The sequence below is a fragment of the Triticum urartu genome, chromosome 4A (assembly GCF_056163025.1).
Source record: "Triticum urartu cultivar PI428250 chromosome 4A, HENAU_Tu73, whole genome shotgun sequence".
Lineage (NCBI taxonomy): Eukaryota > Viridiplantae > Streptophyta > Magnoliopsida > Poales > Poaceae > Triticum > Triticum urartu.
In genome coordinates, this window is record NC_141876.1 from 161143901 (window position 1) to 161171663 (window position 27763).

General features: G+C 42.8%; 2 protein-coding genes across 4 annotated transcripts; one reads left to right on the forward strand and one right to left on the reverse strand.

Annotated features, from left to right (window-relative positions):
- Window positions 1-531: 531 nt before the first annotated feature.
- Window positions 532-1452, forward strand: LOC125551794 (xylanase inhibitor protein 1). The gene has a single exon (XM_048715143.2). It carries the CDS (start codon window positions 532-534, stop codon window positions 1441-1443), a length of 912 nt encoding a protein of 303 aa, XP_048571100.2. The 3' UTR covers window positions 1444-1452.
- A 12178-nt stretch (window positions 1453-13630) lies between these two features.
- On the reverse strand, window positions 13631-25257 carry MEE13 (myosin heavy chain-like protein). Of its 3 annotated transcripts, none has more exons than XM_048715140.2 (18): window positions 25082-25256; window positions 24651-24714; window positions 23706-23799; window positions 23518-23626; window positions 23394-23432; window positions 22756-22839; window positions 22616-22677; window positions 20425-20527; window positions 19582-19731; window positions 18700-18768; window positions 18568-18624; window positions 18223-18483; window positions 15831-15902; window positions 15633-15734; window positions 14816-14883; window positions 14482-14679; window positions 14212-14305; window positions 13631-14126 (listed from the first exon to the last, which is right to left on the reverse strand). In XM_048715140.2, exons 2-18 carry the CDS (start codon window positions 24709-24711, stop codon window positions 13854-13856), a joined length of 1896 nt encoding a protein of 631 aa, XP_048571097.1. In that variant the 5' UTR covers window positions 24712-24714; window positions 25082-25256; the 3' UTR covers window positions 13631-13853. The 3 variants fall into 3 exon arrangements, with proteins under 3 accessions (XP_048571097.1, XP_048571096.1, XP_048571098.1); XM_048715139.2 differs by having other exon boundaries at window positions 14482-14682; XM_048715141.2 differs by lacking the exon at window positions 14482-14679 and having other exon boundaries at window positions 25082-25257.
- Window positions 25258-27763: the final 2506 nt, after the last annotated feature.

Sequence of the window (27763 nt, forward strand, 5' to 3'; positions counted from 1 at the left end):
GGGGCTGCCGTGGTGAAGCGCTGCTATTTTCCGGCGGGGAATGGCTATCTAGCAGAGTAGGGCGGCGGCCGTCGCCGGGATATAGCTAGTGGTGGCCGAGGGCGCGGGGGGTGCGAGGCGAGTCGGGGGAAGAAAACCTTGAACTTTCCCCTGTCGGTGTGGGCCAGGCGTGCTTTTCCCTAGCGCCGGAGCCCCCAACTGCTCCTCAGCGCGCCGGGTTCGACCTGTGACCGCCGGGCGGAAAAAAGGTCCGAACCGGCGATTTTCGGCATCCTGGGGGCGCGACTGGGCCGTTTTTTCGGCGCCGGCGCCGAAAAGTGGCCTGGGGGGCCTGTTGGGGGCGCGGCTGGAGATGCCCTAAAGAGGTGCTCTAGTCAGCTGTGCCTAGCCCTAGCGAGCTCAGTTCCACACCTCGATATGTCTCTCTGTATCTGCCTCCAAAATCCACTATATATACCCCCTTCGAGCTAAATAACCCTTCATCCAAACAAGCGAAGACAAGCTAGTAGCCAGTACTTGGAGAAACCAACAATGGCGTCGCTCGCAGCCCGAAGCCGGAGACTAGCCTACCTCCTAGCCCTCCTCTTCGTCGTCGCGGCCTTATTCCTGACCCCGCCGGCCTTGGCGGCGGGGGGGAAGACCGGCCAGGTGACGGTGTTCTGGGGACGGAACAAGGCGAAGGGGTCCCTGCGTGAGGCCTGCGACTCCGGCATGTACACCATGGTCACCATGTCCTTCCTCGACGTCTTCGGCGCCAACGGCAAGTACTACCTCGACCTCTCCGGCCACGACCTCTCCTCCGTCGGCGCCGACATCAAGCATTGCCAGTTCAAGGGCGTGCCCGTCTCCCTCTCCATCGGCACCGGCTACTCGCTGCCGTCCAACCGCTCCGCGCTCGACCTCTTCGACCACCTCTGGAACTCCTACTTCGGCGGGTCCAAGCCGGGCGTCCCCCGCCCCTTCGGCGACGCGTGGCTCGACGGCGTCGACCTCTTCCTGGAGCACGGCACGTCAGCGGACCGCTACGACGTGCTGGCGCTGGAGCTGGCCAAGCACAACATCCGTGGGGGGCCGGGGAAGCCGCTGCACCTGACGGCGACGGTCCGGTGCGGGTACCCGCCGGCGGCGCACGTGGGGCGAGCGCTGGCGACGGGGATCTTCGAGCGCGTCCACATGAGGACCTACGAGAGCGACAAGTGCTGCAATCAGAACCTCGGGTGGGAGGGCTCGTGGGACAAGTGGACGGCGGCGTACCCGGCCACGCGGTTTTACGTCGGGCTCACGGTGGACGACAAGTCCAACCAGTGGGTACACGCCAAGAACGTCTACTATAGCGTCGCGCCGGTGGCGCAGAAGAAGGACAACTACGGCGGCATCATGCTCTGGGACCGATACTTCGACAAGCAGACCAACTACAGCAGCTTGATCAAGTACTACGCCTGAGCTCCTATACTTCCACACACTAGTGCAGAACCGGGCAATAGCACCGGTTTGTAAGGCCCTTTAGTGTCGGTTTGGTAACCGGCGCTAAAATGTAGGCACTAAAGGCCCCCACCCCTTTAGTACCGGTTCAGCACGAACTGGTGCTAAAGGGCAACCATGTGGCACGAGCCAGCTTCGGGGGCAGGGAGCCCTTTAGTACCGGTTGGTGTCACCAACCGTTATTAAAATGTTAGGGGGTTTTGGGTTTATGATTTCTTTTTCATTTAATTTTGTGTTTTCCATTTAATTCTTTTTCGTTTGCTGGTATTTTACGATACTACATATTGTACACGTTATGCATATATATAAATAGAATTTCTAGTACAACCGATCATAATACATATATATATCATCGAATGTCTCACAACCACCATTAATTAATTCACACATATATACACACATGTATATATATATACAATTTCTCCTAATTGGTGCCTTCGGAGCCAGTGGCATTAGCCTAGCTAATTGGTGCCTTCGGAGCACGATAACAATTGGAAGTGGTTCATGGGGGCGGTAGCGGGTAATAGTATTCTCCTTTGGGATCTATGACCTGGTCGAGCAAAAATCCCACTATTTCCTCTTGAATTGCTTCTATGCGGTCCTGTGCTAGGAGCTTGTCCCGCACCTCTTTGAACTGTTAAGAAGGAGATCAATATGCATGTGTATTAGTTGTGTGACTAGATATTGATAATGGTGTAAAAATTGTGAATACTGTTCTGACAATCGATATCGTACCCACTCCTGTCTTTGAGATTTGCTCCTTTCGGACGCCATCATGCGAATGTTCTCGCAAACGTAGTATGCACATAGATCATTCCCCAGCGCCTGCTTCAGGGCCTTTACGAGAATGGAATTTTGATCAGATAATAATTAATCAAGCATGATAATTAAAGAGATGGCAGCTAGCTAGTACTACTTAATTACTTACCTTGGGTCGATACCATTTCAGACTTTGTTTCCATGGGCCTGGAGTGACCCTGATGAACTTTGCCCAAGCCCTGTCCACCGACAAAGAAAATGAATAAATGGATTATTAAATAGTTGTTATCAGGAAATGACGAACTAATTAAATAGGCCGAGATATAGTTAATAATGATTGAAATTACCTATTGACTATCCCCTTGACGATGCTGTAGTCACTTGCTTTCTTAAGTAGCGAGTCTAGTACTTCAACTGTTCCTTCATCAACTTTAATGATTAACAAGATCTAGTGAAATCTGCATGCACACACGTTTGCATGTCTTAATTAAGCGGGCATATATATGTAAGCAAAAACATGTAGCTATAGCTAGTAGGGAAAAACAGAATTTGTAGTATAAGACAGTGTGACTCACTGGAAGTTGTAAGGAAGTAGTATATCTTCATTGTATTTGAGTTCCTTGAAGAACTGTAGCATGCTTTCCTCTACACATTTTGCGTGATATGGATCTATTTTCCATGTGTATTCATTAATGGTATTTGGGTCAACGAACCCAATGCCATAGCGTCCACCTTTTTTCATTTCATAAATCTTCATCCTGCATAATACCACATAAAAGAATATAGTGAGGATAATTACAGGTAATGATTGATCAAAATGATCAGCTAGCTTGAGACTTAAATTACAGAAAGAAATCACTTACAGACAATAGCAACTGACGATAGATTTGTCGAGTGCGTCTTTATTGTATAGTTGAAAAAGTTCTGAATACTCAACGATCACAGCTTTCTTATGGTAGTAATGCTCCTCGTTGACATTCACCATGAGGGACTCTCGATTGGAAATCTTGGTAATCTCCATGTACCATTGATGCAATGCATATATTCTCGTTGGGAGCTTATTGACCTCCTCTGGCTCGACCAAAGGTTGGCCCCAGGCATATTTCCGTTTTATTTCCTCCTCTCTAGTCGGAGACATGGGCTCGATATCGAGGAGTTGTCCAACAGTGATCCCGATCGATTCAGCCTGCGCAATATGCTCCTCGGTTATTACCACATCGCCCAGCCCGGGAACGTTAACGGTTTTCCCACAATAATATTGGGCGTGCCTACTCTCATGTGTTGTTGGCACAACAAGCGGGAGGATTGATTGCGCCGCCTGTTCTCCCAGCTGGGGAACGGTTTTACCGCATTTTTTGCCAGCTGATTTGCTCGAGCTCGAGCTCGCCTCTTTCTGTAGACGTGCTCGATTTAACTTCCTGAGGTGACGCTCATAGTCTGTGTCAACAGGCTTGGGAGCTAGTGGTCTAGCCATACGAATGAAGTGGTCAATATTTTTCACAGGCACTTTCTCCCTTGGCGGCGGTGGCGGTTTCGATGCAAAATGTGCTTCCACCTCGGCCTTCGATATGGCTACGTTTTCCTCCTCGGACTTGTCATAAGGCCTCTGCGGAAGAGGCGCGAGGCTTGGACCATATTGAAATCGCTTGCCTCCGCCTGTACCTGCAGTACTACCTCGACTTGTACCACTACGCACCATAGCTGAGGCGGCTCTCTTCCGTGATTGATGAGGCGGCGAAGACGGCTGACGTGGCTGAGTTAGAGGAGGAGGAGTGGCCTGAAGCTGTGCCGGACTTGGAGGAGGAGTGGCCTGAAGTTGTGCCGGACTTGGAGGAGGAGTGGCCTGACGCTTTGCCAGACTTGGAGGAGGAGTGGCCTGAAGCTGTGCCGGACTTGGAGGAGGAGTGGCCTGATGCGTTGGTGGACTTGGAGGAGCGGGAGTCTACTGACTCGGTGGCGGACTGCGACGAGGAGTCGGATGACGCGGTGTCGGTGGCCTTCGAAAGATGATGCAATCCTTTCTCCATAGGATGATACGATGCTTGGCCTCTCCTAGTGTGTGCTCATCGTCACCTCCAGGAATGTCAAGCTCTAGCCCCGAATATTGGTCCACCACCTCATCAACCAAGACATGAGCATAGCCCGCTGGAATCGGGTTGCAATGGAAGGTTGCCTCGTGGGGATTTGTAAAAGCAAGGGCGTCCGCCACCTTCATGGATATGTTCTTCATTTTGAAGTGTAGCTCGTAGTTAGTGTTCTACATGATGTCATCCACTGGGTAGCTATCCAGCAATGCATCGCCCGGGGCGGAATCCACGCTGCTTCTCGGCATGGATGGGACGGTGCTATCCATTGGTGGATCATCCGCTAACTGCTGAGACCCCCTTTGCTGGCTAAGTGAGTCGATCTGCTCCTGCTGCCGCTGGAATTTGATTGCCAAGTCCGCGTGCGCTGATTCTAGGCCTTGAAGGCGTTCATAGTCTAGCTTCCTCTGCTCCTCCTCCATCTTCCTCTTCTTATCCTCCGCAATCTTCTTTCTCGCACGGGTTCTGTAGTCGGCGTTTCAGTCCGAAAACCCCTCATACCACGGAATAGCGCCCATGCCTCGTGTTCTTCCCGGGTGTTCAGGATTTCCCAGGGCACGCGTAAGCTCGTCGTTCTCTCTGTTGGGATCGAACAACCTGGATCGAGCCTCTTCTATTGCAACAAGTAGCTTATCTTCGGCTCCGTCCAGACATGCCTTGTTGGAAACTTTGCCTGTCTTCGGGTCCAACTCCCCCCCATGTGCATAGAACCAAGTCCTGCACCTGGGGGGTCAGCTCAATGTTTCTGGAGTGACACCTACATCCAGCATCTCTTTCTCAGACTTATCCCACTTAGGCATTCCCACCGCATAGCCACCTGGCCCCAGCTTATGGAACTTATCCTTTTTTGCGGCATTGGCCTTGTTTATTCTCGACCGTTCCTTAGATAATTCCAAATCCTTGAATTTCACGAAATCGTCCCAATGAGCACTTTGGTTCTCTAGTGTTCCCTCAAATACTGGAGTCTTCCTTCCTCCGTTGACATACTTGGCCCATTCATGAATCTTGTGGTTCTTGAATGCAACCTCCATCTTCCTAAGAGCAGCGTCCTTGACTTTCTCCACATCTGCTTTTGTGAAATGATCTGGTAGGGTGAAATGTTCCATGAGCATTTCCCAAAGCAACTGTTTTTGTCTGTCGTCGACAAAAGTAACTCCTGGACGTGGCTTTGATGGCTCTCTCCATTCTTGAAGGGAGATCGGGAGTTGGTCCTTCACAAGAACTCCGCACTGACGAATGAACTTGTCCGCAATCTTCTTAGGCGTGAATGGTTCGCCATTAGGTCTGATTGCCTCGATATTGTATTTTACGCCCTCCTTCAACTTTTTGTTCGGGCCTTGTTTCGTCCTGTTGCCTGAAGATTTGCTCGATCCGGATGGCTGAAAGAAGAAAGATCGATTCGTTAATATATCTTGAAGTCAATTTAAAACATGTGATGATCACCAGATGCCTGTTTATATAAATATATATACCTCGCCGGTCTTTATTGTTTCAAGATCAACATTTTCTTCGTCATGTTCATAGTTCACGACTTCATCAATTCGGTCGTCCCGATCGAATATCATATCACCCTCCCCGGTGTTGTTTAGATATTCGGAGCCATCATAATCTTCTTCATTATGATCATCATCTGGCCCGCAAGGATTGCGTATGATATTGAACAGGGCCATATTGGGATAATCCTCTTCTCCCTCTCTGCCGGTATTGTTCGCCATAGGTTTTGTTTAACTAATCCAAAAGAAATATATTCAAATTACAATGCATGGATGCAATCAATTAATAAGGAAAAACTGAATCAATCATAGTACATAATAAGCATCATCGAATATAATCTCGAATACGTCGTCTCGAATAATAGATATAATCTCGAATACATCGTCTCGAATAATAGATATAATCTCGAATACATCATCTCGAATAATAGATATAATCTCAAATACATCGTCTCGAATAATATATAATCTCGAATACATCGTCTCAAATATTATATATCGAGTACATCACTAGCTAGGTAGCTAATAAAGATCGAATACTACAGAAGAATCTAGGACACTCGCGGTTCCTGCAGCGCGGGCGATGGACACCCAAAGAGAAGGAACCCTCACAGGATCATAGCTGAAGTGAGATCCCTAAAGAAACTGCCAGGTATTGGAGAACCTGCCTCCCTCTAACGCAACCATGTAGCGATGGACGTGCTCGTCCTCCTCCCTGACACGGCGACGTACCACCTCCGGCGGGGCCGGCTCCCTCCGCACCGAAACTGGCCCACGCGAACGCCACCAAACGAGATCAGGGTCGACGACGGGACCCGGGGCCGCGTTCCTCATCAAGCGGCGCGCCCCTCCAGGCAGCACCTCCCAGTGCCAGCCCGGCGGAGCCTAGTCCCGGACATGGGTCAGCCGGACGTCGTCGCGGACGGGTCGACGGCGAGGATGCGAGCCGGGCATCGTCGAGAACAAATACTAGCTATATGCCTGTAAAAAGTAACATTTTTTTAATGATTGGATTTTGATAACTAAAATTTCTAACATTTCTATATAACTAACATTTCTAACAATGCTATATAACTAACATTTCTATAACATTTCTAATATTTCTATAACTAAAAAACAGAAGAAAAAAATTATAACATTTCTATATATATAACTAACATTTGTATAATATTTCTAATATTTCTATAACTAAAAAAGAAAATTTTCTAACTTTTTTATAACTATTTCTATAACTAAAAAACAGAAAAATTTCTAACAATTCTAACATTTCTATAACATTTCTAACAATGCTATATAACTAACTATTTCTATAACTAAAAAAAGAAAATTTTCTAACAATGCTATATGTGTGTGTGTGTGTGCTCACCGGCGAGGCGAGAGGCGACGGGGGGCGGCGACGGGGACGGCGACGGGCGCGGCGACGACGGGGATGGCGACGACGGGGACAGGGACGGGGCGGCGACGACGGGGACGGGCCGGGGCACGCGGCGACGACGGGGACGGGGCGGCGATGACGGGGACGGGGACGACGCGGGCCGGGCCGGGACGGCGCGGCGGTGACGACGGGGACGACGGGGACGGGGACGGGGACGACGGGGTGGCGACGACGGGGACGGGGGCGGCGACAAGGGTTATGGAGACGGGGGCGGCGGGCGACGGGGCAGAGGAGAAGAATCAGAGGAGAAACTGAAATTTTTGAAGTGTTTAGTTATATAGGATGGACTTTTAGTATCGGTTGGAGCCACCAACCGGTACTAAAGGCCTGTTTTGGCCAGGCCAAGCGGCGGGAACCGCACCCCTTTAGTGCCGGGTGGTGGCTCCAACCGGTACTAAAGGGCCCCCCTTTAGTACCGGTTGGTGCTACCACCCGGCACTAAAGGGGGTGCGCTGGCACAAGTGCGGTGCGAAATGTTTAGTCCCACCTTGCTAGCCGAGGGGCGTCCGCACTGGTTTATAAGCCCCAGTGCGGTAGCTCCCTCAAGCTCCTCTCCAAAGCAGGCCTACTGGGCCTAAATGTTCTATGCTGCCCTGTGGGCCTACTGGGCCTTTGCGGGCCTGCATCCTGGCCCAACAACAGGTTGGGTTTCTAATCGTATGCAGGCCGCTATGGCGCAGTAGGTGGGCTTTTTTTCTTTCTTTTTTTTACTTTATTTATTTTTGTTTGAGTTGTTTTTTTGCTGTATTTAGAGTTTCTTTGTGAATATTTTTGCTTTAGGTACAAAAAATTACAAACTTTCTGTTAGTACCGGTAGTTTACAAATTTGAATAGTTTAAATTTTGATTTATTTGAAATTTATGTGAATCACTAGTTTGTGAATAACTTAACTTTGAGAATAGATTTTTCAGTGATTCTTTTTTCTTATGTTTAATATTAGTGTGTTTTATTATTATATTCAATTTGGTAATGCTTAGGTTATTTAAAAAATGAAATTCCTTTTGTAACGGATGAGTTTTTGTCCGAAACCCTGATACTTCGAAAGAGATTATCCATTTAGTACACGAAGTGCATCCAGTTTTTGTGGTAACCCTCTCTACTTTTTTGCACATGCTATGTGGGTGAAATTATGATACCATGCCAATTTCAACCTTTTCTGAGTTCGTTTGAAATGCTTTTCAATTCCAGGGTCATTTAGCTTTAAAAAATCAGTAAAGGCATGAAAGAATTTGTTTGCACATAAAATTTCTTCATGTTTCAAATGCCAAAACACATAACTACCCTAACTATTACAGAGATTCCCTCCTGGGTGTGAAACACAGAAGAAAGTGATGATAGTGAAGCCGATCACATCCCAGATCTTTAGGTGTGAAACTTTTTCTTCGCGTGTGTCCCTTTGCGCCGTAACCATGGAAAATCTTCATCATTTAACGGGATGCTCGGGTCAATATTCACTGTGAATGGAGCAATTTCATCAAAATTTTCATAATCTTCTGACATGTCTGTCTTGTCATCCACTCTCACGATGTTTCTCTTTCCAGAAATAACTATGTGCCGCTTTGGCTCATCGTACGATGCATTCGCTTCCTTATCTTTTCTTTTTCTTGGCTTGGTAGACATGTCCTTCACATAGAAAACCTGTGCCACATCATTGGCTAGGACGAATGGTTCGTCTGCATACGCAAGATTGTTGAGATCCACTGTTGTCATTCCGTACTGCGGGTCTTCCGTTACCCCGCCTCGTGTCATATTGACCCATTTGCACCAAAACAAAGGGACCTTCAAACCACGTCGATAGTCAAGTTCCCATATGTCCTGTATATAACCATAATATGTTTCCTTTCCTGTCTTAGTTTCTGCATCAAAGCGGACACCACTGTTTTGGTTGGTGCTCTTCTTATTTTGGGCGATCGTGTAAAATGTATTATCATTTATCTCGTACCCTTTGAAAGTCATTATATTCGAAGATGGTAACTGGGACAGTAAGTACATCTTCAATAGAGGTGTCATGCATGGTACGTGTCTGCAATCAGCTGGCGAAACTCCTGATTTGTTCACGTGTAATCCAGTCATCAGACCGCTCCGGGTGTTTGGAGCGTAGCAAATTCTTGTGTTCATCCATATACGGAGCCACCAAAGCAGAATTCTGTAGAACTATGTAGTGTGCTTCAGTGAGAGAATGTCCGTCCATACATATTATTTGTTCCCCTCCTAGCATGCTTTTTCCATCCAATCTGCCCTTATGCCGCGATTCAGGAACACCAATCGGCTTAAGGTCAGGAATAAAGTCAATACAAAACTCAATGACCTCCTCATTTTCATGGCCCTTGGAGATGCTTCCTTCTGGCCTAGCACGGTTATGAACATATTTCTTTAAGACTCCCATGAACCTCTCAAAGGGAAACATATTGTGTAGAAATACATGACCAAAAACGTTAATCTCTTCGCATAGGTGAATTAGGATGTGCGTCATGATGTTGAAGAAGGATGGTGGGAACACCAACTCGAAACTAACAAGACATTGCACCAAATCATTCTCTAACCTTGGTATGATTTCTGGATCGATTACCTTCTGAGAGATTGCATTGAGAAATGCACATAGCTTCACAATGGCTAATCGAACGTTTTCCGATAGAAGCCCCCTCAATGCAACCGGAAGCAGTTGCGTCATAATCACGTGGCAGTCATGAGACTTTAGGTTCTGAAACTTTTTCTCTGTCATGTTTATTATTCCCTTTATATTCGACGAGAAGTCAGACGGTACCTTAATACTAAGCAGGCATTCAAAGAAGATTTCCTTCTCTTCTTTGGTAAGAGCGTAGCTTGCATGACCCTGATATATGCCGTCTTTTCCGTGCATACGTTGCTGGTACTCCCATGTCTCAGGTGTATCTTTTGTCTTCCCATACACGCCCAAGAAGCCAAGCAGGGTCACACAAAGATTCTTCGTCACATGCATCATGTCGATTGCGGAGCGGACCTCTAGGTCTTTCCAATAGGGCAGGTCCCAAAATATAGATTTCTTCTTCCACATGGGTGCGCGTCCGTCAGCGTCATTCGGAACAGGTTGTCCACCAGGACCCTTTCCAAAGACCACCTTCAAATCCTTGACCATATCATGTACATCAGCACCAGTACGGTGGCGAGGCTTCGTCCAGTGATCCGCCTCACCGGAGAAATGCTTGCCTTTATTTCTTACGGGATGCCTACTCGGAAGAAATCGACGATGTCCCAGGTACACATTCTTCTTACAATTAGCCAAATATATACTGTCGGTATCGTCCAAACAGTGCATGCATGCGCGGTATCCCTTATTTGTCTGTCCTGAAAGGTTACTGAGAGCAGGCCAATCATTGATGGTCACGAATAGCAACGCCTTTAGGTCAAATTCTTCCCCCATGTGCTCATCTCACGCACGTACACCTATTCCATTCCACAGTTGTAAGAGTTCTTCAACTAATGGCCTTAGGTACACATCAATGTCGTTGCCGGGTTGCTTAGGGCCTTGGATGAGCACTGGCATCATAATGAACTTCCGCTTCATGCACAACCAAGGAGGAAGGTTATACAAATATAGAGTCACAGGCCAGGTGCTATGGTTGCTGCTCTGCTCCCCAAAAGGATTAATGCCATCTGCGCTTAGACCAAACCATATGTTCCTTGTGTCATCTGCAAACTCCTTCCCGTACTTTCTTTCGATTTTTCTCCACTGCGACCCGTCAGCGGGTACTCTCAACTTTCCGTCTTTCTTACGGTCTTCTCTGTGCCATCGCATCGCCTTGGCATGATCTTTGTTTTGGAACAAACATTTCAACCGTGGTATTATAGGAGCATACCACATCACCTTGGCAGGAATCTTCTTCCTGGGGCGCTCGCCCTCGACATCACCAGGGTCATCGCGGCTGATCCTTATAGCGCAATGCGCCGCATACCGGGTAAGCGTTCAAATCCTCGTACTCACGGCGGTAGAGGATGCAATCATTAGGGCATGCATGTATCTTCTGCACCTCTAACCCTAGAGGGCAGACAGCCTTCTTTGCTTGGTACGTACTCTCGGGCAATTCGTTGTCCTTTGGAAGCATATCCTTTATCATTACCAGCAACTTTCCAAATCCCTTGTGAGATACACCATTCTCTGCCTTCCATTACAGCAATTCCAGTGTGGTGCCCAGCTTTTTCTTGTCACCTTCGCAATTCGGATACAACAATTTTTTGTGATCCTCTAACATGCGCTGCAACTTCTTCTTCTCCAAATCACTTGTGCAGTTTCTCTTTGCATCGGCAATGGCCCGACCTAGATCATCAACGAGCTCATCAGATGCCTCTTCTTCAGCTTCTTTCCGCATTGCCGGCTCAGCTTCTTCCCGCATTACCGGCTCAGCTTCTTCCCTCATTGTTGTATCATCATATTCAGGGAACACATGGCCAGGATAGTTGTCGTCGTCCTCTTCTTCTTCATTTTCTTCCATCATAACCCCTCTTTCTCCATGCTTGGTCCAAACATTATAGTGGGGCATGAAACCGGACTCAAACAGGTGGACGTGAATGGTTCTTGACGTAGAGTAATTACGACCATTCTTACAGCCAGCACATGGACAATGCATAAAACCATCTGCTCGCTTGTTTGCCTCAGCCGCAAGCAGAAAAGTACGCACGCCATTAATGAACTCGGGAGAGCATCGGTCATCGTACATCCATTGCCGGCTCATCTTTAATACACAGCACCGAAAACATCAAATTAATACAATACATAAAGTTCATACATAAAGAGCATACAACACTTCAATGCAATAAACAAATAACTCTCTAGCTAAAGAATTTAAATGCAATAACAAATGTGATCAAGATCGCAACTAAGGTAACAATTGATCCAACAGCATAATGATATCAAGCCTCACTATGAATGGCATATTTTCTAATCTTTCTAATCTTCAAGAGCATTTTCTCCATCTTAATCTTGTGATCATCGACGACATCGGCAACATGCAACTCCAATTCCATCTTCTCCCCCTCAATTCTTTTCAATTTTTCCTTCAGATCCTCGTTTTCTTTTTCAACTAAATTTAACCTCTCGACAATAGGGAATTCTTTTCAATTTTTCCTTCAGATCCTCGTTTTCTCTTTCAACTAAATTTAACCTCTCGACAATAGGGTCGATTGGAATTTCGGGTTCAACTACCTCCTACATACAAATATCTATGTCAACTTGATGGGCATAATTTGTCATAAACACGAAATGCAATGAATAGTTTTAAAAGAGAATATACCACATCCGAATCATAACCCGGACGAGGACCGACGGGGACGGATATCAAAACCATGGCACTATGCATAACAAACAACGTATGGATAAGATAATTATACGAGTAACTATATATCCAAATCACACAAACATCATTTTTTTATATAAAACTTCATGAACAAGAGGCTCACCACAAGGTGGTGCCGGCGATGGGACGTTGCGAGCGATTGACGGTGGTTACGACGGAGATTTAGAAGGTACTAAATAAACCACACCTACATATGCAAAACTAAGTGTTATTTTTGACCTCAAATTGCATATAAATCAAATACTAGCACATATATATAATTTCTCCCAAATTACTAAACTTAAAAATCAATCACTATATAAAGCATTGCATGAGCTAATCTAGCAATGAGAGATGAAAGGAAAGAGTTGCTAACCTTTGTGATCATTTGAATGGATGGGGGCGTTCAAATCTTGGGCAAAATGTGTGATGAGCTTGAGAGGAAGAGGGGAAAGAACAGAGAGGAGAGGGAAAAAGGGAAGAACAGAGCGAGCTCGGGTGGACGAAGGGTCTATGTAGGACGACCTTTAGTACCGGTTCGTAATACGACCCGGTACTAAAGGTGCTGGAGGGGCCCCGGACTGACAACATCATGCCACCACTCACTTTAGTACCGGTTCGTGACACGAACCGATGCTAAAGGTTCGCCACGAATCGGTACTAATGAGAGCGGTCCGGCTAGCCGTTGGAACCGGCACTAATGTACACATTAGTGCCGGCTCAAATTCAAACCGGCACTAATGTGCTTCACGTTTGACCCTTTTCCTACTAGTAACAAGCCACGCTTCTTGCATCACCGTCGATTTGATCCTGATGTACTGTTGCAAGCGAGAATAAAGTGAGGCTTGTACTTGGATATAATAAATAAATAATTGAACAGTTGGTGGTTTAATCATCAACTCCATTACTTAATTGCTTGTGTTTTTATCTGTAGTTAGATAGTTGAGTGATACCGCATGTTACAATTGTGCCTTCACTTGGCTGGTCACGTACCGCTTAGCGAATTTGCGGAACAAACTCTTGTCATCTTTTGCGATTAAAAATGGCACAGACGCTCACTCATGCATGTAATTTGTCAACAAGTACTAGCTGGTAAATTTTGACATGCAAAATCATCAGTTTGCAGGATTTACCATCTCTTTGGCATGCAGACCATCAGCTTCATATACAAACATTTTGCAGCAGTTTCCACTTCCGCACATTTACACAGTAGCAGTGCACATTAAGAAATCAACTCAAGCGGACAATTCTCTCTATAGATTAAATTGTATACATGCTTCTGAATCCTTAATCATTTCTTCAACATGAAGCTCTCTCTGAGGATATCCGCGGCCAATATAAGTAGCTCCAACATCTCCATGCTAGCGGAACCAAGGGGATCCACCTTTTCGGATTTTGATGATTTAGGCGAGTCTGAAGTGATACCACCTGATGAATCCCCTGACCAGCTTACTGGGAGAACGACGCCCAGAGCCGTTCTCATAAGGTTTGCTTCTGTTATAAGACTGCTCAGTGCTTCATAACTACTCTCCAAAGAACACCCGGATTTGACATCATCATATACCTGACAAAAAATGGTTAGGATACAAAAGATGGGTATCACATAATACTGCTAAAGCTAATAATTCGATTAAAGAAAAGTGCCCTACCTTCATAAGCACTCTGTGCAGCCTATGAACCAAAGAAGTGAGACGTTCCACAGTAGCAACACTTTCCAAAAGGGTAGCATTTTCAACTTTCATCCTGTCATGAAGTAGCATGAAATTTAAAAAATTCGCAGAACAAAATTGTAAGTGCAGATAAGATTATGGCAAAAATATAGTCTAGGATGCAGCATATTGGGGTCATATTTAGCTAATAGAAAGACTAAGTGTGATGGGAATGAACCAAAAAAGTAATTTGTGTGTATTATCAGAAACCTTGATAGATCTACTGAGCACCCTCTACAAACTGTCTGGTCATTTCCACCAGAGCTCTCATGCCCAGTATTATTTTCCTTTTTTATCCATTGTCTTAGAGATGTTCTGTTAAGAATAGTCTTCAGCATCCCTTGTTGGTCATGCCCAGAAGTGATTTTTGGAGTATCAACAATACCATGACCATCATTTGCAGTAGAGCTGCTGTATAAGAAGAAAATATATATATAGTGATAAGAAGAAGAATGTATATTACACCCAGGAAACGATACTCAAAATGTTAAGTAAATATTACAAACATGATCCAGTATGATGATTTGCTGCACATAAAGCTTACCATTTCAGGAGATAAGCTTCTTTCAGTTTTGCTAACTCCATCAAGACCTTCACTTTTTCATCTTTAACCTGTATAGAACAGGTACAAGCAAGTTACAAGATGTGCATCCAATGTTGCATGCTCTAGTATGTACCGTAAAGATAAACTTCCAAGATGCTGTGAAAGAGAAGAGTCCAAGAGGAAAACAGAAAACAGAATGGCCTGTTTGCATACTAAATCCAGCCTCATCCGTGCCTCTATAAAGTCCTTGATATTTGCTGGAGCGTTAATTGCAAAATAATTTAAGTTTTTTGCACTAGCTCCAAACATGTGATACACTGAAGGTGTTGAACAGATCTAATTGTTTCATAGACCATCATAGTAATAATCGTTCACCGGTGTTAATGGTGTAGTCCTTGCATCTATGTAAACTAACCACGCGTCTGTGTACGCCGATGAACTCACAGTTAAATTCAAAACACCATCGGAGGTCGACAACTAGTCCAGACTTTGGTGACATGGCTAAACAAGTACAGTAGCCCTAGCCCTCACAGTTGTGCATTGACTGCTGCCGATGCTCTGGTTCCGGTTCCGGCTCCGGCTCCGGTTCGGTTCTACAATAGGACTTCACCAGATTTTACTATAACAACCACACCTCTAATTTTGCATTTCCAGAAAATACTGATTTTCTAGTAGAAAAAAGTGGACTGGCATAATATTCGTGTGAAATTTCTCCATGTACTTTACAGTTTAAAGCACTCAGCATAACTCAAGATTCATAAGACTGTAAAGATTGTAAAAGGAAAATAATGGACATCAAAAGTGTAGGAAGTACTACTTGAGATAAGTTCTTCTCAAGGTCCTCTATAATAGCTTGGTTCTTCTGTTTTTCCAACAGGTATCTTTCTTGTTCCTGTGAGAAAAGCATAAGCGCCTCCATCTGTAGTAGATTTCAACATAATGTGAGATTATTTAATATAAAGAAAGGCCCATATGAGAATTTCAAGCAGAAAGAAGCACCAGCGTAACGCTGTACCTTCTCCTGCAAAGTTTGAGCAAGTGCTTTTGAATCATCAAAAGTTGTAGAATAACCTGTAGGAACATCACCCTACAATATATGCAATAACAAGTTAAGTCATATAATTGTAAAGAGAATTGTGACATCCAGTCTTCAGGGAACTACTCCCTCTGATCCTTTCTAGATGTACTCCCTCCGTTCCTAAATATATGTCTTTTTAGAGATTCTAATGCGGACTACACACGGAGCAAAATGAGTGAAATCTATACTCTACAATATGTCTATATATATCCGTATGTAGTCCTTGAAATCTCTAAAAAGACTTATATTTAGGAACGGAGGGAGTATTAATTTTTTAGTTAATTACACTTTTGATACATGTACTTGCACTCAATGTACAGATGCATACATAAACTTGAAAAATGGCACAAATCGGTCCTACAACTTGTGTTTCGGGTAACGTTTAAGTACATTTCCATCGTTTACCGTTAACTCTACATGCCAGTTGGCCCACACTCCATACTTGCGCGTGGGTTCCACCTATCAGTGTCAGAAAGAAATAGAAATGTAGCAAAAAGCAATGCAACCAGCAGAACTCGAACTCGCGACGTAGCGAGCTTCAGGCGTTAGCCAGTGCACCAGATGCATTTGTTGTTAGTACAAACATACAGTCCATTATATATTTTATTAGGTAAATTGATTCAAATCCAGAATGTGTATTGCACAGGATTTACTGTGTGCATGCGTTTTTCAACTCCGTTTTTCCCCGGTCGACCGGTTACCGAAAATTTAGGTGAGCCCCGAATGTTTTTGATATCGTTCAAAAAATTATTTATTTTCAATTTACAAGGTCAGATAATGTCAAATAGAACTCGTATTCATATGTTTTCACATAAAAAATTCTTCCAAGTGATAAGGCGCACGAAACATCTTGCAAAAACTGGACCTTTCTAGCGTTATATTCAACATTCTTCATAAGAAAAAATGGACGAGGCACCATAGCAATGCCTTGAACCCGCACCCCTCTGAATAAACAAGTGAAGCTGACCGCTAGAACAGGAGGCACAATTTGTCATATATGGGGTTAAAAGGAATATATGTTTACACCAAAAAAATTGAATTCAAAATTGTTTTGAAATTTTGAACAAAAAATACCAAAACTTCTGAGTTTTCGGAAACTACTTTTTCCGGTCCCTCCCGGAATAAAACCGAAAAGTAGTTTTCAAAATATTGTTCGAACCCCTTGTACAGCGCCTATTTCGCTTCAGATCAATTGTTTCCTTGCTATCCAAAAAGTTAACTATGTGTAACACTAACAAATAGTAGCAGGTGATGTAGTGGTTGGCTTCTGGAGCGTGATAGGTGACGCGCCGAGATAGATTCCTACTGCGCGCAATTGTTTTGCTATATTTTTATTTCTTTCTTTGCCACTGACAGATGGTCCCCATGTGCAGGTATTGAGTGTGGACCAACTGGCATGCAGAGCTTAACGGAGTGTTAACGGCAAACGACAGAAATGTACTTGAATGTACCTGAAACACGTTGTATGACTGATTTGTGTCATTTTTCAAGTTTATGTATGAATCTGTACATCAAGTGCAAGTTTATGTATCAAAAGTGTAATTAACTCTTAATTTTTTTCAAAAGTCAAACTTCTCTATCCTTCACTAAGTTTCTAGAAAAGATGCAACATCTAAGAAAAGGAATCAGTGCTATTAGATACATCATGAAATATATTTTCATATTTTACTTATTTAGTATTGTACATATTGGTAGTCTTTTCTATAAACTTGGTCAAGGAGAGAAAAGTTTGACTTTTGAAAAAAAAGTACACCTTATAAAAGGAACGGAAGAGTAGGCAAAGGATGTTGTGTATTATTCAAACAATACTCATGTATTACCTCTGTCCCAAATGCTTTTACTTGGAGTTGCAAAAATCAAACCCAAATGCTTTTGGAATTGATTTTGCATAAGAAAGGGTATAACAAATTAATTCCAATGTGTCCAACTAAAATACAGTACTAAAGTATTATCTGAGTAATGTGTAGCATCCTTTGCCTTTAAAAAAATGAACCCCAGAAAAACAGGGTGTTACAAGAAATGTTTTCTTCGGGAAAAAGAGGGGGAACACATCAACAAAGTACCTATCTAAAAAAAGCAAGGACATGGTATCTTGCTTACACAAGATAAATAGTCAATCTGATTTAAATGTAAAAAAGAAGTATGCCAACCCAGGATATATTCATCAAGGTGTTCTGGAGATTTGACACTATTAAGTAATATTTATCAATTTCTTCACAAGTTACACCATAACTCGTGAGCACAAATCTAGATCGAGGAAAAGGTTCCTAGAGGAAGTGGTTCCGCATAAAAGCAAGACTTGAGAAAGTTCATTATGTTCTGAACAAACCTTGGGGATGGTTTCAGGGCCAATATCCATAGTAACATGCACGTCTTTACAACTACTGTCACAGCATTGCATCTTCCCAACAGGGTTACCCATGATCTCAGCATTGATGCAAATTTGAGTTAACTTGTCTTGAATCTCATTAACAGCCGTGCTTAACAGAAGTGATTCTTCTTCCAATATTTTCATAATTTCAGCCCTTTGATATGTATAGACTTTTTGAAGAGCAGACAGACCATTTCTCATAAGATCATCACTGAGTGCCTGCATTCCAAAGTGTATACATCATTAAGCGCATTAAGGTGCCGTCAGAAAAAAAAAATGATATGATAAGTTGAATTTTTGTACCTGTTTCTTTTCCAGTGTTCGTGCATTTCTTTGCAAGTGATGTTCAATTTCGAAACTCTGGACATCCAAATGACAGATCTCTTAGGAAAGCCGAAAAACTATTTGTCTCTGCTATGGATAAACTTACCTTACCATTCTTAGATTGCTTTGCAGCTTAGATATTTTAGCTTTAAGCGACTCATTCTCCTGTTCTAGAGATGCCTACATAAAAAAGATCAGTGAATGTGTATACAACTAGAAACAATAAAATTATTGAAACTGTCAAGTAACAAAAATAAGTTTGCTGGTGTGCCGCTTGTAAAGAAGCATACAAGGCTTATGTTATTAATTTATCTATTTATTAATGTTGCCCAATCAGAAATTCAGAACGTCTGACTAAGTTTAACTGATTATGTCTATAACATACTTCGATATATTCCACTATTCCAGCCATTTAAATATATAATAATACAGAATGTGGAAACTTCTACATTACCAGTGGAGCATCGATTTTGCAAATGAGAATTTTTGACAGCCAGGTCCTTTTCTATACTGAGACTACATTGCTTAATTCAGGCAGAGAGGGCATGATCATCTCTAGCAGAGTCGAACCTATAAATAGAATAACTATTTACTTACAATCTTGAGAACCATCAGACATGCAGTTACTTTGTAATTTCTGTCTCCGTGTAAGGTCCTGTAATTTATACTAGAGAAAGCTAAAGTTCAAAGTAGAGATGCTTCCTATTAGAATTTTAGAAAAACGTGATAACTGACATCAAAGTTTAACACATCCCTATCTTTTGCATTTCTAAGGTTCCCAAAATAAACTTGTCCAGACAAACATATCCTACAACAGTGGATTATAAAAATTCAATAGAAGTATTAGGTACTCCCTCCGTCCCAAAATACTAAATCAGCGACACTTATTTTGGGACGGAAGGAGTATATTTTAAACTGAAACAGTGAAAAAATAAAACATATCAATCTGCAAGTGAATTATTATCTCTCATGGATAAAGTGATTTAAGTTTACAATGTACTTCGAAGTTGAGGTTTCGCCATCCAGGTTGAAACTCCAACTGTCAGCAGAATCATCTAGAAGAATTGAACATTTCTCTTCAAAAGTAATGTTTGAAGGGCATTCACATTCTCTGGAACGAACTTCGTAGAATTTTTTAATAACCTGAAACAGAATCAATCATCAAACTCCCAATCAAGAAGGATCAATTCTGATATATATTGGGTGGTGCAAATGATGCGAACTGAACACGTCAAATCAGCATGAAAGAGGGCAGATCCCAGTTGGATTCTTTTTTTATCTAAAATATACTGAGTGTAGATGGCGAGGTACAGACAACCACATACATTAGAAATAAAAAATATGCAGTAGGTCAAGGAAATTATTTTACACTCAGGCGTCCATCAAAACCACTCAATAATATACGTCCTCCTTAGTGCAATTTACATTAGAAAGTTGGACGGGAAAAATGGGCAAGACTATTTAAATCCTGACATTATTCAGGATTTTGACAGCAAGCCATATTTTGCATTTTGTTTTTCATTCTCTCGTTGGGCCAACTACTCAGTGACACAGCCCTGTGGCAAAAATGAAATGGACAATGTCAAAAGAAAAATTTACAAACTTATAGTGGTAAGATTTTCCCTTTAAATCCTTCATTGAACAGAAAAAATTACCAGATAATCATTGCGGACATAGCAACACAAAACATGCGCACATCCAAGAGGGATTTAGGATGCTCTTTTAGTTCTCTCAACTAAAATCTGGTACTTTTTCAGTATGAAAAAAAACTTTTAAGTGAACTTGCACAGATTTATGCTGGTAGTAATGGCAATAAGAAATCAAAAGCATGCTTACATTCAAGGAAGATTCTGTATGCGCTTTTAGTTCTGTCAACTCCATTTGCAGGTCATCGTTCAAACGTTTCTGATCTTCCATTGCAGTTTGATATTCTCTCGTCCTGCCAATTAACAATCATGATACTCTGCACTTATCTGAAAAGTGCAGCAAATCTAGGACATTCTCCATAACGTCGTTGAATGTGGGATACTTAAATAAAGCTTATGTGAAGTGTAGTTGTGATTTAAGAAACTACCAAATGCAGAAACAGAAAGAATAAGTTCTGTGGTCACCACCCTAACGATATACTGCCTCCGTCCCATATTAATTGACGCTCAAATGGATGTATCTAGCAGTGAAATACGTCTGGATACATCCGTTTCAGCATCAATTAATATGGGACGGAGGGAGTAATTGTGTAAAGAATGTACAGTTAAACTTTGTGTCAGTACATTTAGTATGGTACGCATGTCTTGTTAGAGATGCTAACAAGATGCACAGCACAAATTTTAACTCGCACCGGAAGTTAAGAAAATTTAAGCACTGGCAAAATAAGGCCATGTACAATGCTATGTGCTTAGAAAAATAAATCAATTTTGCTTTAAGCACTAGTGGTTATTTGTAGAGTACAGGTGCTTAGAAAAATAAATCGGTTTTGCTTTAGACGCCTCTGGTACACAAATAAGCACTGGTGCTTAATCCTGAGAAAAGTTTGAAAACTACACCATACCTCAACCAAACCTGAATGGATAAACTTGGCAACCCAAACCGAACTAAACCTATTTGTATTCCCGTCAACCCAACCAAAACCAAACCTATTTGACTTTTCACCCAAACTGAACTAAAACTGAGTGTCCATCTGTGGGTTGGAACCATTTCCTGAAATGGTTCGAAAACCATCTGTGCATGGAGTGGCCATCGTCACCGGCTTCCCGAGGCCCGCGCACGAGGTAATGATGCCCGCGTTCTCCCCCCTGTATCTCCAAGCAGGAGGACGCCGGGGCACATCTGATGAGCAGCAGGACACAGGGACGGCACCCGGCACAGGCAGATGGTCAGCCGTTGTCGCCGCTGCCTGCGGCGCGGACACGGGCTGGGAGCAGGGTTGAGGAGCCATGGCGCACAAGGATGGCCGGGAGCACGAGGGAGCAGAGCTCCGGGTTGAGAAGAGTTGGATGCAGGGGTGGCCGGAATGAGGAGATCAGGCGGCGCCACCAGGCGCGCTCACCCGTCGCGAGAGGGCATCTTTAATGTCTCATGTTCCACAATGCTCGCAGACGCACCTCTCCTTTCGACCATGGCGCCTGCCGCTCCTCCACATGCTGGAGTCGCCGCCGGCCTGCCGAATAACTCCGATCTGGCCCTTGCTGATCTGCACGTAAGGGTTGGAATCATTTCCTGGAACCATTTCCCTTCCTCGAATAGTCTTCGCAGAGGGGGCTGGCGAGCCGTGCGCGAGCAGTGACGGCAGCCGTCGCGAACGGCGAGCTGCGGCGGTCGCAGGCGTGGTCGACGAGCGGAGAAGACTGTGTGTCTGTCGGGCTGGAGAACTTGGAGCGAAACCTATACCACCAACCGGTCTAAACTGTGGATTGAAACTGTTTGTAACCGGATCTGTTTGGGCCCATAGCCGACCATACCCACCCATTTGCTGTGAGAAACTAAACTAAACCAAACTTTTAGGAGAGTTAGCCCATTAACACCTGAAACAAACGAGGCCGGACGCAAAAACCGACCCAGCGCACCCGGTCAATCGAAAACTATTCCTAGATTTACTGGTGCTTAAGAAAACAATGGTTTGTTTTTCTAAGCACTGCTCTAAGCTCCTAGCATTGTACATGGTCTAAGATTCCACTTTCCTCGCTAAACAAGAGAACATTGTTACAAACTTAACTAGTGCCCTTTTCTTATTAGGATGTGTCTCATAATATGTGCAGTTGCAGGTCTGTCAATGCACCAGCCAACATTAATATCGGATGCTGGCCATTTTACAACCAACAAACTCACATCCAAAAAGAAAAACACTGCAAGACCACTTATTTGTCAAGATCTTTGATACTGTAGATACCAGTCAGTTTCCATTATACTCGCCTCTGGGGAACTTGGTGAAACGACACATTAACATTTCATCTTTCTTAGAGTAAACCAATTATATTTAAATACCAGAGAACAGTTCAAGACATGTGAAATAGGAAATGAGTAACAGTACCTTTCCTCAAAGGTAGCACACATTTTTAACCCTGCTTCTTCTCGCTCCTTTGCTTTCTCACACTACCAATTTCAAATGTCATGTATAAAGCATTACATCTTTAGATACAGAATTGACGTAATAAGTAAATCAAGAAGAACCTCCAACAATGAACCATCTCGTTCAGCAAATGCTTGAGCAACGCTGCTCTGGAAAAACCTCACTTGCTGCTCTAGCTCCTTGGTCTGCATTGTCATTGCAGGATAGAAGGTCATTTCCACAATAAGCTAGATTTCTTGTAAACAGAACTTTAGGACGTTAAAGAATTAGTGACCTAAATTCCACAAAATATCAAATTTTAAGTAAGCATATGAGGCCTTTATTGTCTATTTCAAGTTAACTGAAGTGAAATTAATATTAAGCAAAGGTCCCAAAGGGTACCTTCTCTAAAAAGACCAACCAAGACTCGGAATATGCCTATCATGCTTGAAATGATATTTTACTTTCAGGCTGCAGATTTCAAATAAGCACAACTGTTAGTGTTTTGTTTAGTTGTGCACTGTCTGAATGATATGTGGGTCTAGCTATAAGTGAGCATAGATATGGCATGCCATGTTCAAGCTCAAGGTACTTCACTCCCTATACTGCTTGTACGTGGATGATGGAGAAGTATAAAATTATCTGCCACTAAACATTAGTCGGCAAAAGCTACAACATTATTTATTTATTTTTTGATCGGAAAGTTACAACATTATTGATAAAACAACAACAGTCGATTGTACAAGTCAAAGTATGAAACCTTTGATAGCTCAGCACCATATAAATCAGCAAGCTGGCTCTGAAAATTTAAGTAAAGCAATCATCAGAAGAAAGAAAAAGAAATGCAGATACAAACAATAGTGCAGCGAGGAAGAGAAGCACACCTTAACTCGATAAGCCTCAGCAAGCTCCTCTTGCAAATTTTGGTTCTCTCTTAAGCATCCACTTAACTTCTTCTGAAGGATCTCAATATCCTGCTCCAGAGCTGTTGTCCTGGATAGTTAAAACAAAACATTGGTTTACTTTCACTACAATGATAACAATGGAACATGGACAGAACCTATGGAAGCACCTCTGAGAAAGCATTCGAGTTGCAACAGAAACATAACCAGGCCCAGCTTGTTGCATACATAATTGCTCGATATCTTTTCTCAGTTCATCACGTTCTGACAAACAAAGAATATTTCAATCAATAAGTGTACACCTATACCCCCACATAAAAGAAATACAAGAATGAAAACTGGAACTACTCCCAAAACAACTAGTCTACATGAGCAGCTTGAGAAAACAGAACATGGTGTTCTCTCCATTCAAAAGGTCATCAATCTGAAGTATGAGAAAATAGGTACATTGATCTTCCATTGAAAATCTCTGATTACTAGTAACATCTGCCAATAGTTTCCAACATGTTAACCATGTACACATGACATCCAAAGGAAGCAACACTGCTGCGTACTAAGATACTCCTATGACTGAACAAAGCTGTAGAAGGTTGGAATTATTATAAAGACTCATAAAATGTCTATCAGAAACAATGTAACATAATTAGCCAAGGACTTCAGCAGCTACTTCATGTACTTTCCCAAATTGTACAGCAAGCCACCATTAACAGAGTGAAAGAAATTTAAAAAAAACTATTGCATTCTTCGCAAAAATTATCTACTCAAATATGCGAGAATAGCTGAGTTATGACAGGGTACATATTAGTGAAGGAACTCTAGTGCATTATCCGCTTTTATATCTTGAGGTCATTATTGAAGGAAGCCAGGAACTAGTACGATTCCCCCTGAATTTCCATTGGAGTGCCTCCATTCCAAAAAGGGGTGAGGGTCCTGAATTGAACTACTTGCACAGAGAAAACAATGTAGCCAAACTAATCACTAATCTGCAGGCTGAAGTGTTATATATAATGAGAGCAACTTCTATTGGCACAGGAAACAATCAGTATGTTAGGGTTATCATTGAAAGTATAAACGAATGAATGATAATCTTGTATATGACAGATATGAGTGAGTACCCCGCTGGAGTTCTTCAACTCGACGAGTTAATACTTCACCATCGTATGGCTTCTCATCCATTTTCTACAGAAAAACAGATAAAATAAGACTAATGTTCTTGAATAAAAATGCAAATGAATTGATATCCTACATGCCATAATGTAACATAAACATCGAAGCCGTGCAATGGAAGCCTCAAGTTCTGAGCACAAAATAGTAGTAATACCGCAGGCTTGCAGTGAAGCAGGGGTGATCCCCTAGACCCGCTTCTTCCTACCAACGCAGAAGTGGAAGAAAAAATGTGCTGCAGCACAGGGGACATGGACGGATTTCTCCCAAGATTCCGGGCTCGGAATCGCCACCCACAATTGCACAAACGCGGACGAAACCCTAGCCTGCTAATCCGGCCAAAAATGAAGCACAGGTTCGACTGGGATTCAGCAAAGCCTACCTTGAATCCACACGGACTTATGGCCGGGTTCGTCTCCTCCACGTAGTCGTCGAGAAGAGCGCCGCCGCTCGCTTCGCCGCCGGCTCAGAGGAGGACAAGACGAGGTTTCGTGAGCTGTCTCAAAACCAGATGGTCGCTCCTCGTGGCCTCACATGCTTAGAGGAGATGCTTACGGAAATAAACCGAGTTTTTTCTGAAACACCGCTGCTTATTTCTACAGAAGAGACGTTTAGTTAAGCGTCTATCTTATACAAATTAGACATTGTATAATGGGAGGTACTTAGAGAGGTGCTTAGAAAAATAAACCAAGTTTTTCTAAAGTACTAGTGCCTATTTTTATAGAAGAGACGCTTAGTTAAGCGTCTACCCTGTACAAATAAGCCCCGGTGCTTAAGGAAAGTCTGATTTATTTTTCTAAGCACCTCCCCTATGCACCTTCCATTATACAAGGCCTAAGCATTAAGCGTCTATCCTGTACAAATAAGCACCGGTGCTTAAGAAACACCCGGTTTATTTCTCTAAGCATCTCTTTAAGCACCTCCCATTGTACAAGGGCTGAGAGGCGGGCCAGAGCGGCTTCGGTCTACAAGTGCCAAGAAGAATATCATGCAAGCAAAATACTGACGTGGCAAAATAATTAAAGGATGTATGTACAATAATTAATAAGGCAGCCTCGCGAACCATCCTATGATTGGATGGTTAGGTAGACAATGGTACGATTCAAGTTTTGATGCTCGCATTTATCCTGAATTTATTTAAAAATTTCCGGCGATACATGTTCAGTAGTTCCCGTCGACTACGAGGCGTCTATGATGACTTTATAAAATCTCAAGATGATATGTCGGCTCAGTCTCTTGGAGGTGCTCATAGGATATGATGTGCTTATATGCGTTCATAGGGATAAGTGTATGCGTGTATATATAAGTGCTTGTATGTACTGATGTTTAAAAAAAAATAAGGCAACCTTATTTTAGTTTTGCCACATGAGAAGACATTACAAGATGAGTAAGGCATCCTGAAGACCGAGCTTCGTAGATGCCTTAACTTAAAAAAATCATACTATCTAGTTTCAAAGAATTGTAGAAAAGAAAATACACATGTATAGAAGCATGTAATGTGTATGTGTGTAACATTTTTGGATGAAATCTTGAATTGCGAGCTGGAAAAGAAAATCCTGAATTTTAAGGATGAACGGTAAATATGTTAGAAAGTCATGGATTTGTTTTTCTTTTGTAGCTCTAATTTTAATGTATTTTAACCTAAAAAATATGCATATATACATTGTGTCTCTAGATATACGTGTATTTTTCACAATCTTTTGAAACAGAAAAGTTCTAAGTTTTCAAATTAAGATCTCCATGAAGCTCGGCCTTCGTTTGGCATTTTTGATAAAAAAGAATGAGTATGATGAGTTCTTTCTTAGTCTTACCTTTTGTAGAACACCCATTCTTTCTTTTACATAGCTTTTTTCGTTGCACTTCACATGCGCTCGCCAGAGAAAACTGTCACTTCTGTCACACGCACTACACGAGAAAAACAAAATTACCATCATGGGATTCAAATCCACAACTCTCTAGCATCAAGCACACCGCAACAACCAACTCACCTAAAAGGAGTTGATGTTGATGGAAATATGCCCTAGAGACAATAATAAAATGGTTATTATTATATTTCCTAAATCATGATAAAGGTTTATTATTTATGTTAGAATTGTATTGATCGGAAACTTAAATGCATGTGTGAATACATAAACAAATACCTGTGTCTCTGATAAGCCTTTACTAGACTAGCTCGTTGATCAAAGATGGTTAAGGTTTCATAACCATAGACATGTGTTGTCATTTGATAACAGGATCACATCATTAGAAGAATGATGTGATGGATAAGACTCATCGTTAGCTTAGCAAATTGATCGTTCAGTTTATTGCTATTGCTTTCTTCATGTCAAATACATATTCCTTCGACTATGAGATTATGCAACTCCCGGATACCAGATGAATACCTTGTGTGCTATCAAACGTCACAAACGTAACTGGGTGATCATAAAGATGCTCTACAGGTATCTCCGAAGTTGTTTATTGAGTTGGCATAGATCGAGATTAGGATTTATCACTCCGAGTATCGGAGAGGTATCTCTGAGCCCTCTCAGTAATACACATCATAAGAAGCCTTGCAGGCATAGTGACTAATGAGTTAGTTGAAAGATGATGTATTACGGAACGAATAAAGAGACTTGCCAGTAACGAGATTTAAGTAGGTATGAAGATACCGACGATCGATTCTCGGGCAAGTAACATACCGATGGACAAAGGGAATTATGTATGTTGTCATAAGGTTCGACCGATAGAGATCTTCGTAGAATATGTAGGAGCCCATATGGGCATCCAGATTCCGCTATTGGTTATTGACCGGAGAGGTGTCTTGGTCATGTCTACATAGTTCTGGAACCCGTAGGGTCCGCACGCTTAACGTTCGTTGACGATATAGTATTATATGAGTTATGTATGTTGGTGACTGAATGTTGTTCCAAGTCCCGAATGAGATCACGAACATGATGAGGAGCTTCGGAATGGTCTGGAGGTAAAGATTGATATATAGGATGATATGGTTAGGCCAAGGGGTAAGGCTCACGGGGCTTTAAGTCGGTGCAAAAGGAGTTTTGCAGAGCCCGGGGGGCAAACG

What these genes read in the sequence shown, in the direction of transcription:
- LOC125551794 (XM_048715143.2), top strand. Translation starts at nt 532, where the DNA reads ATGGCGTCGCTCGCAGCCCGAAGCCGGAGACTAGCCTACCTCCTAGCC.
- MEE13 (XM_048715139.2), bottom strand. Translation starts at nt 24,711, where the DNA reads ATGGATGAGAAGCCATACGATGGTGAAGTATTAACTCGTCGAGTTGAA. An exon ending in GAGATGGTTCATTGTTGGAG is followed by an intron (nt 22,678 to 22,755) that starts GTTCTTCTTGAT and finishes TGAAATTGGTAG; the next exon opens with TGTGAGAAAGCAAAGGAGCG. An exon ending in CTCAAACTTTGCAGGAGAAG is followed by an intron (nt 15,735 to 15,830) that starts GTACAGCGTTAC and finishes AATCTACTACAG; the next exon opens with ATGGAGGCGCTTATGCTTTT.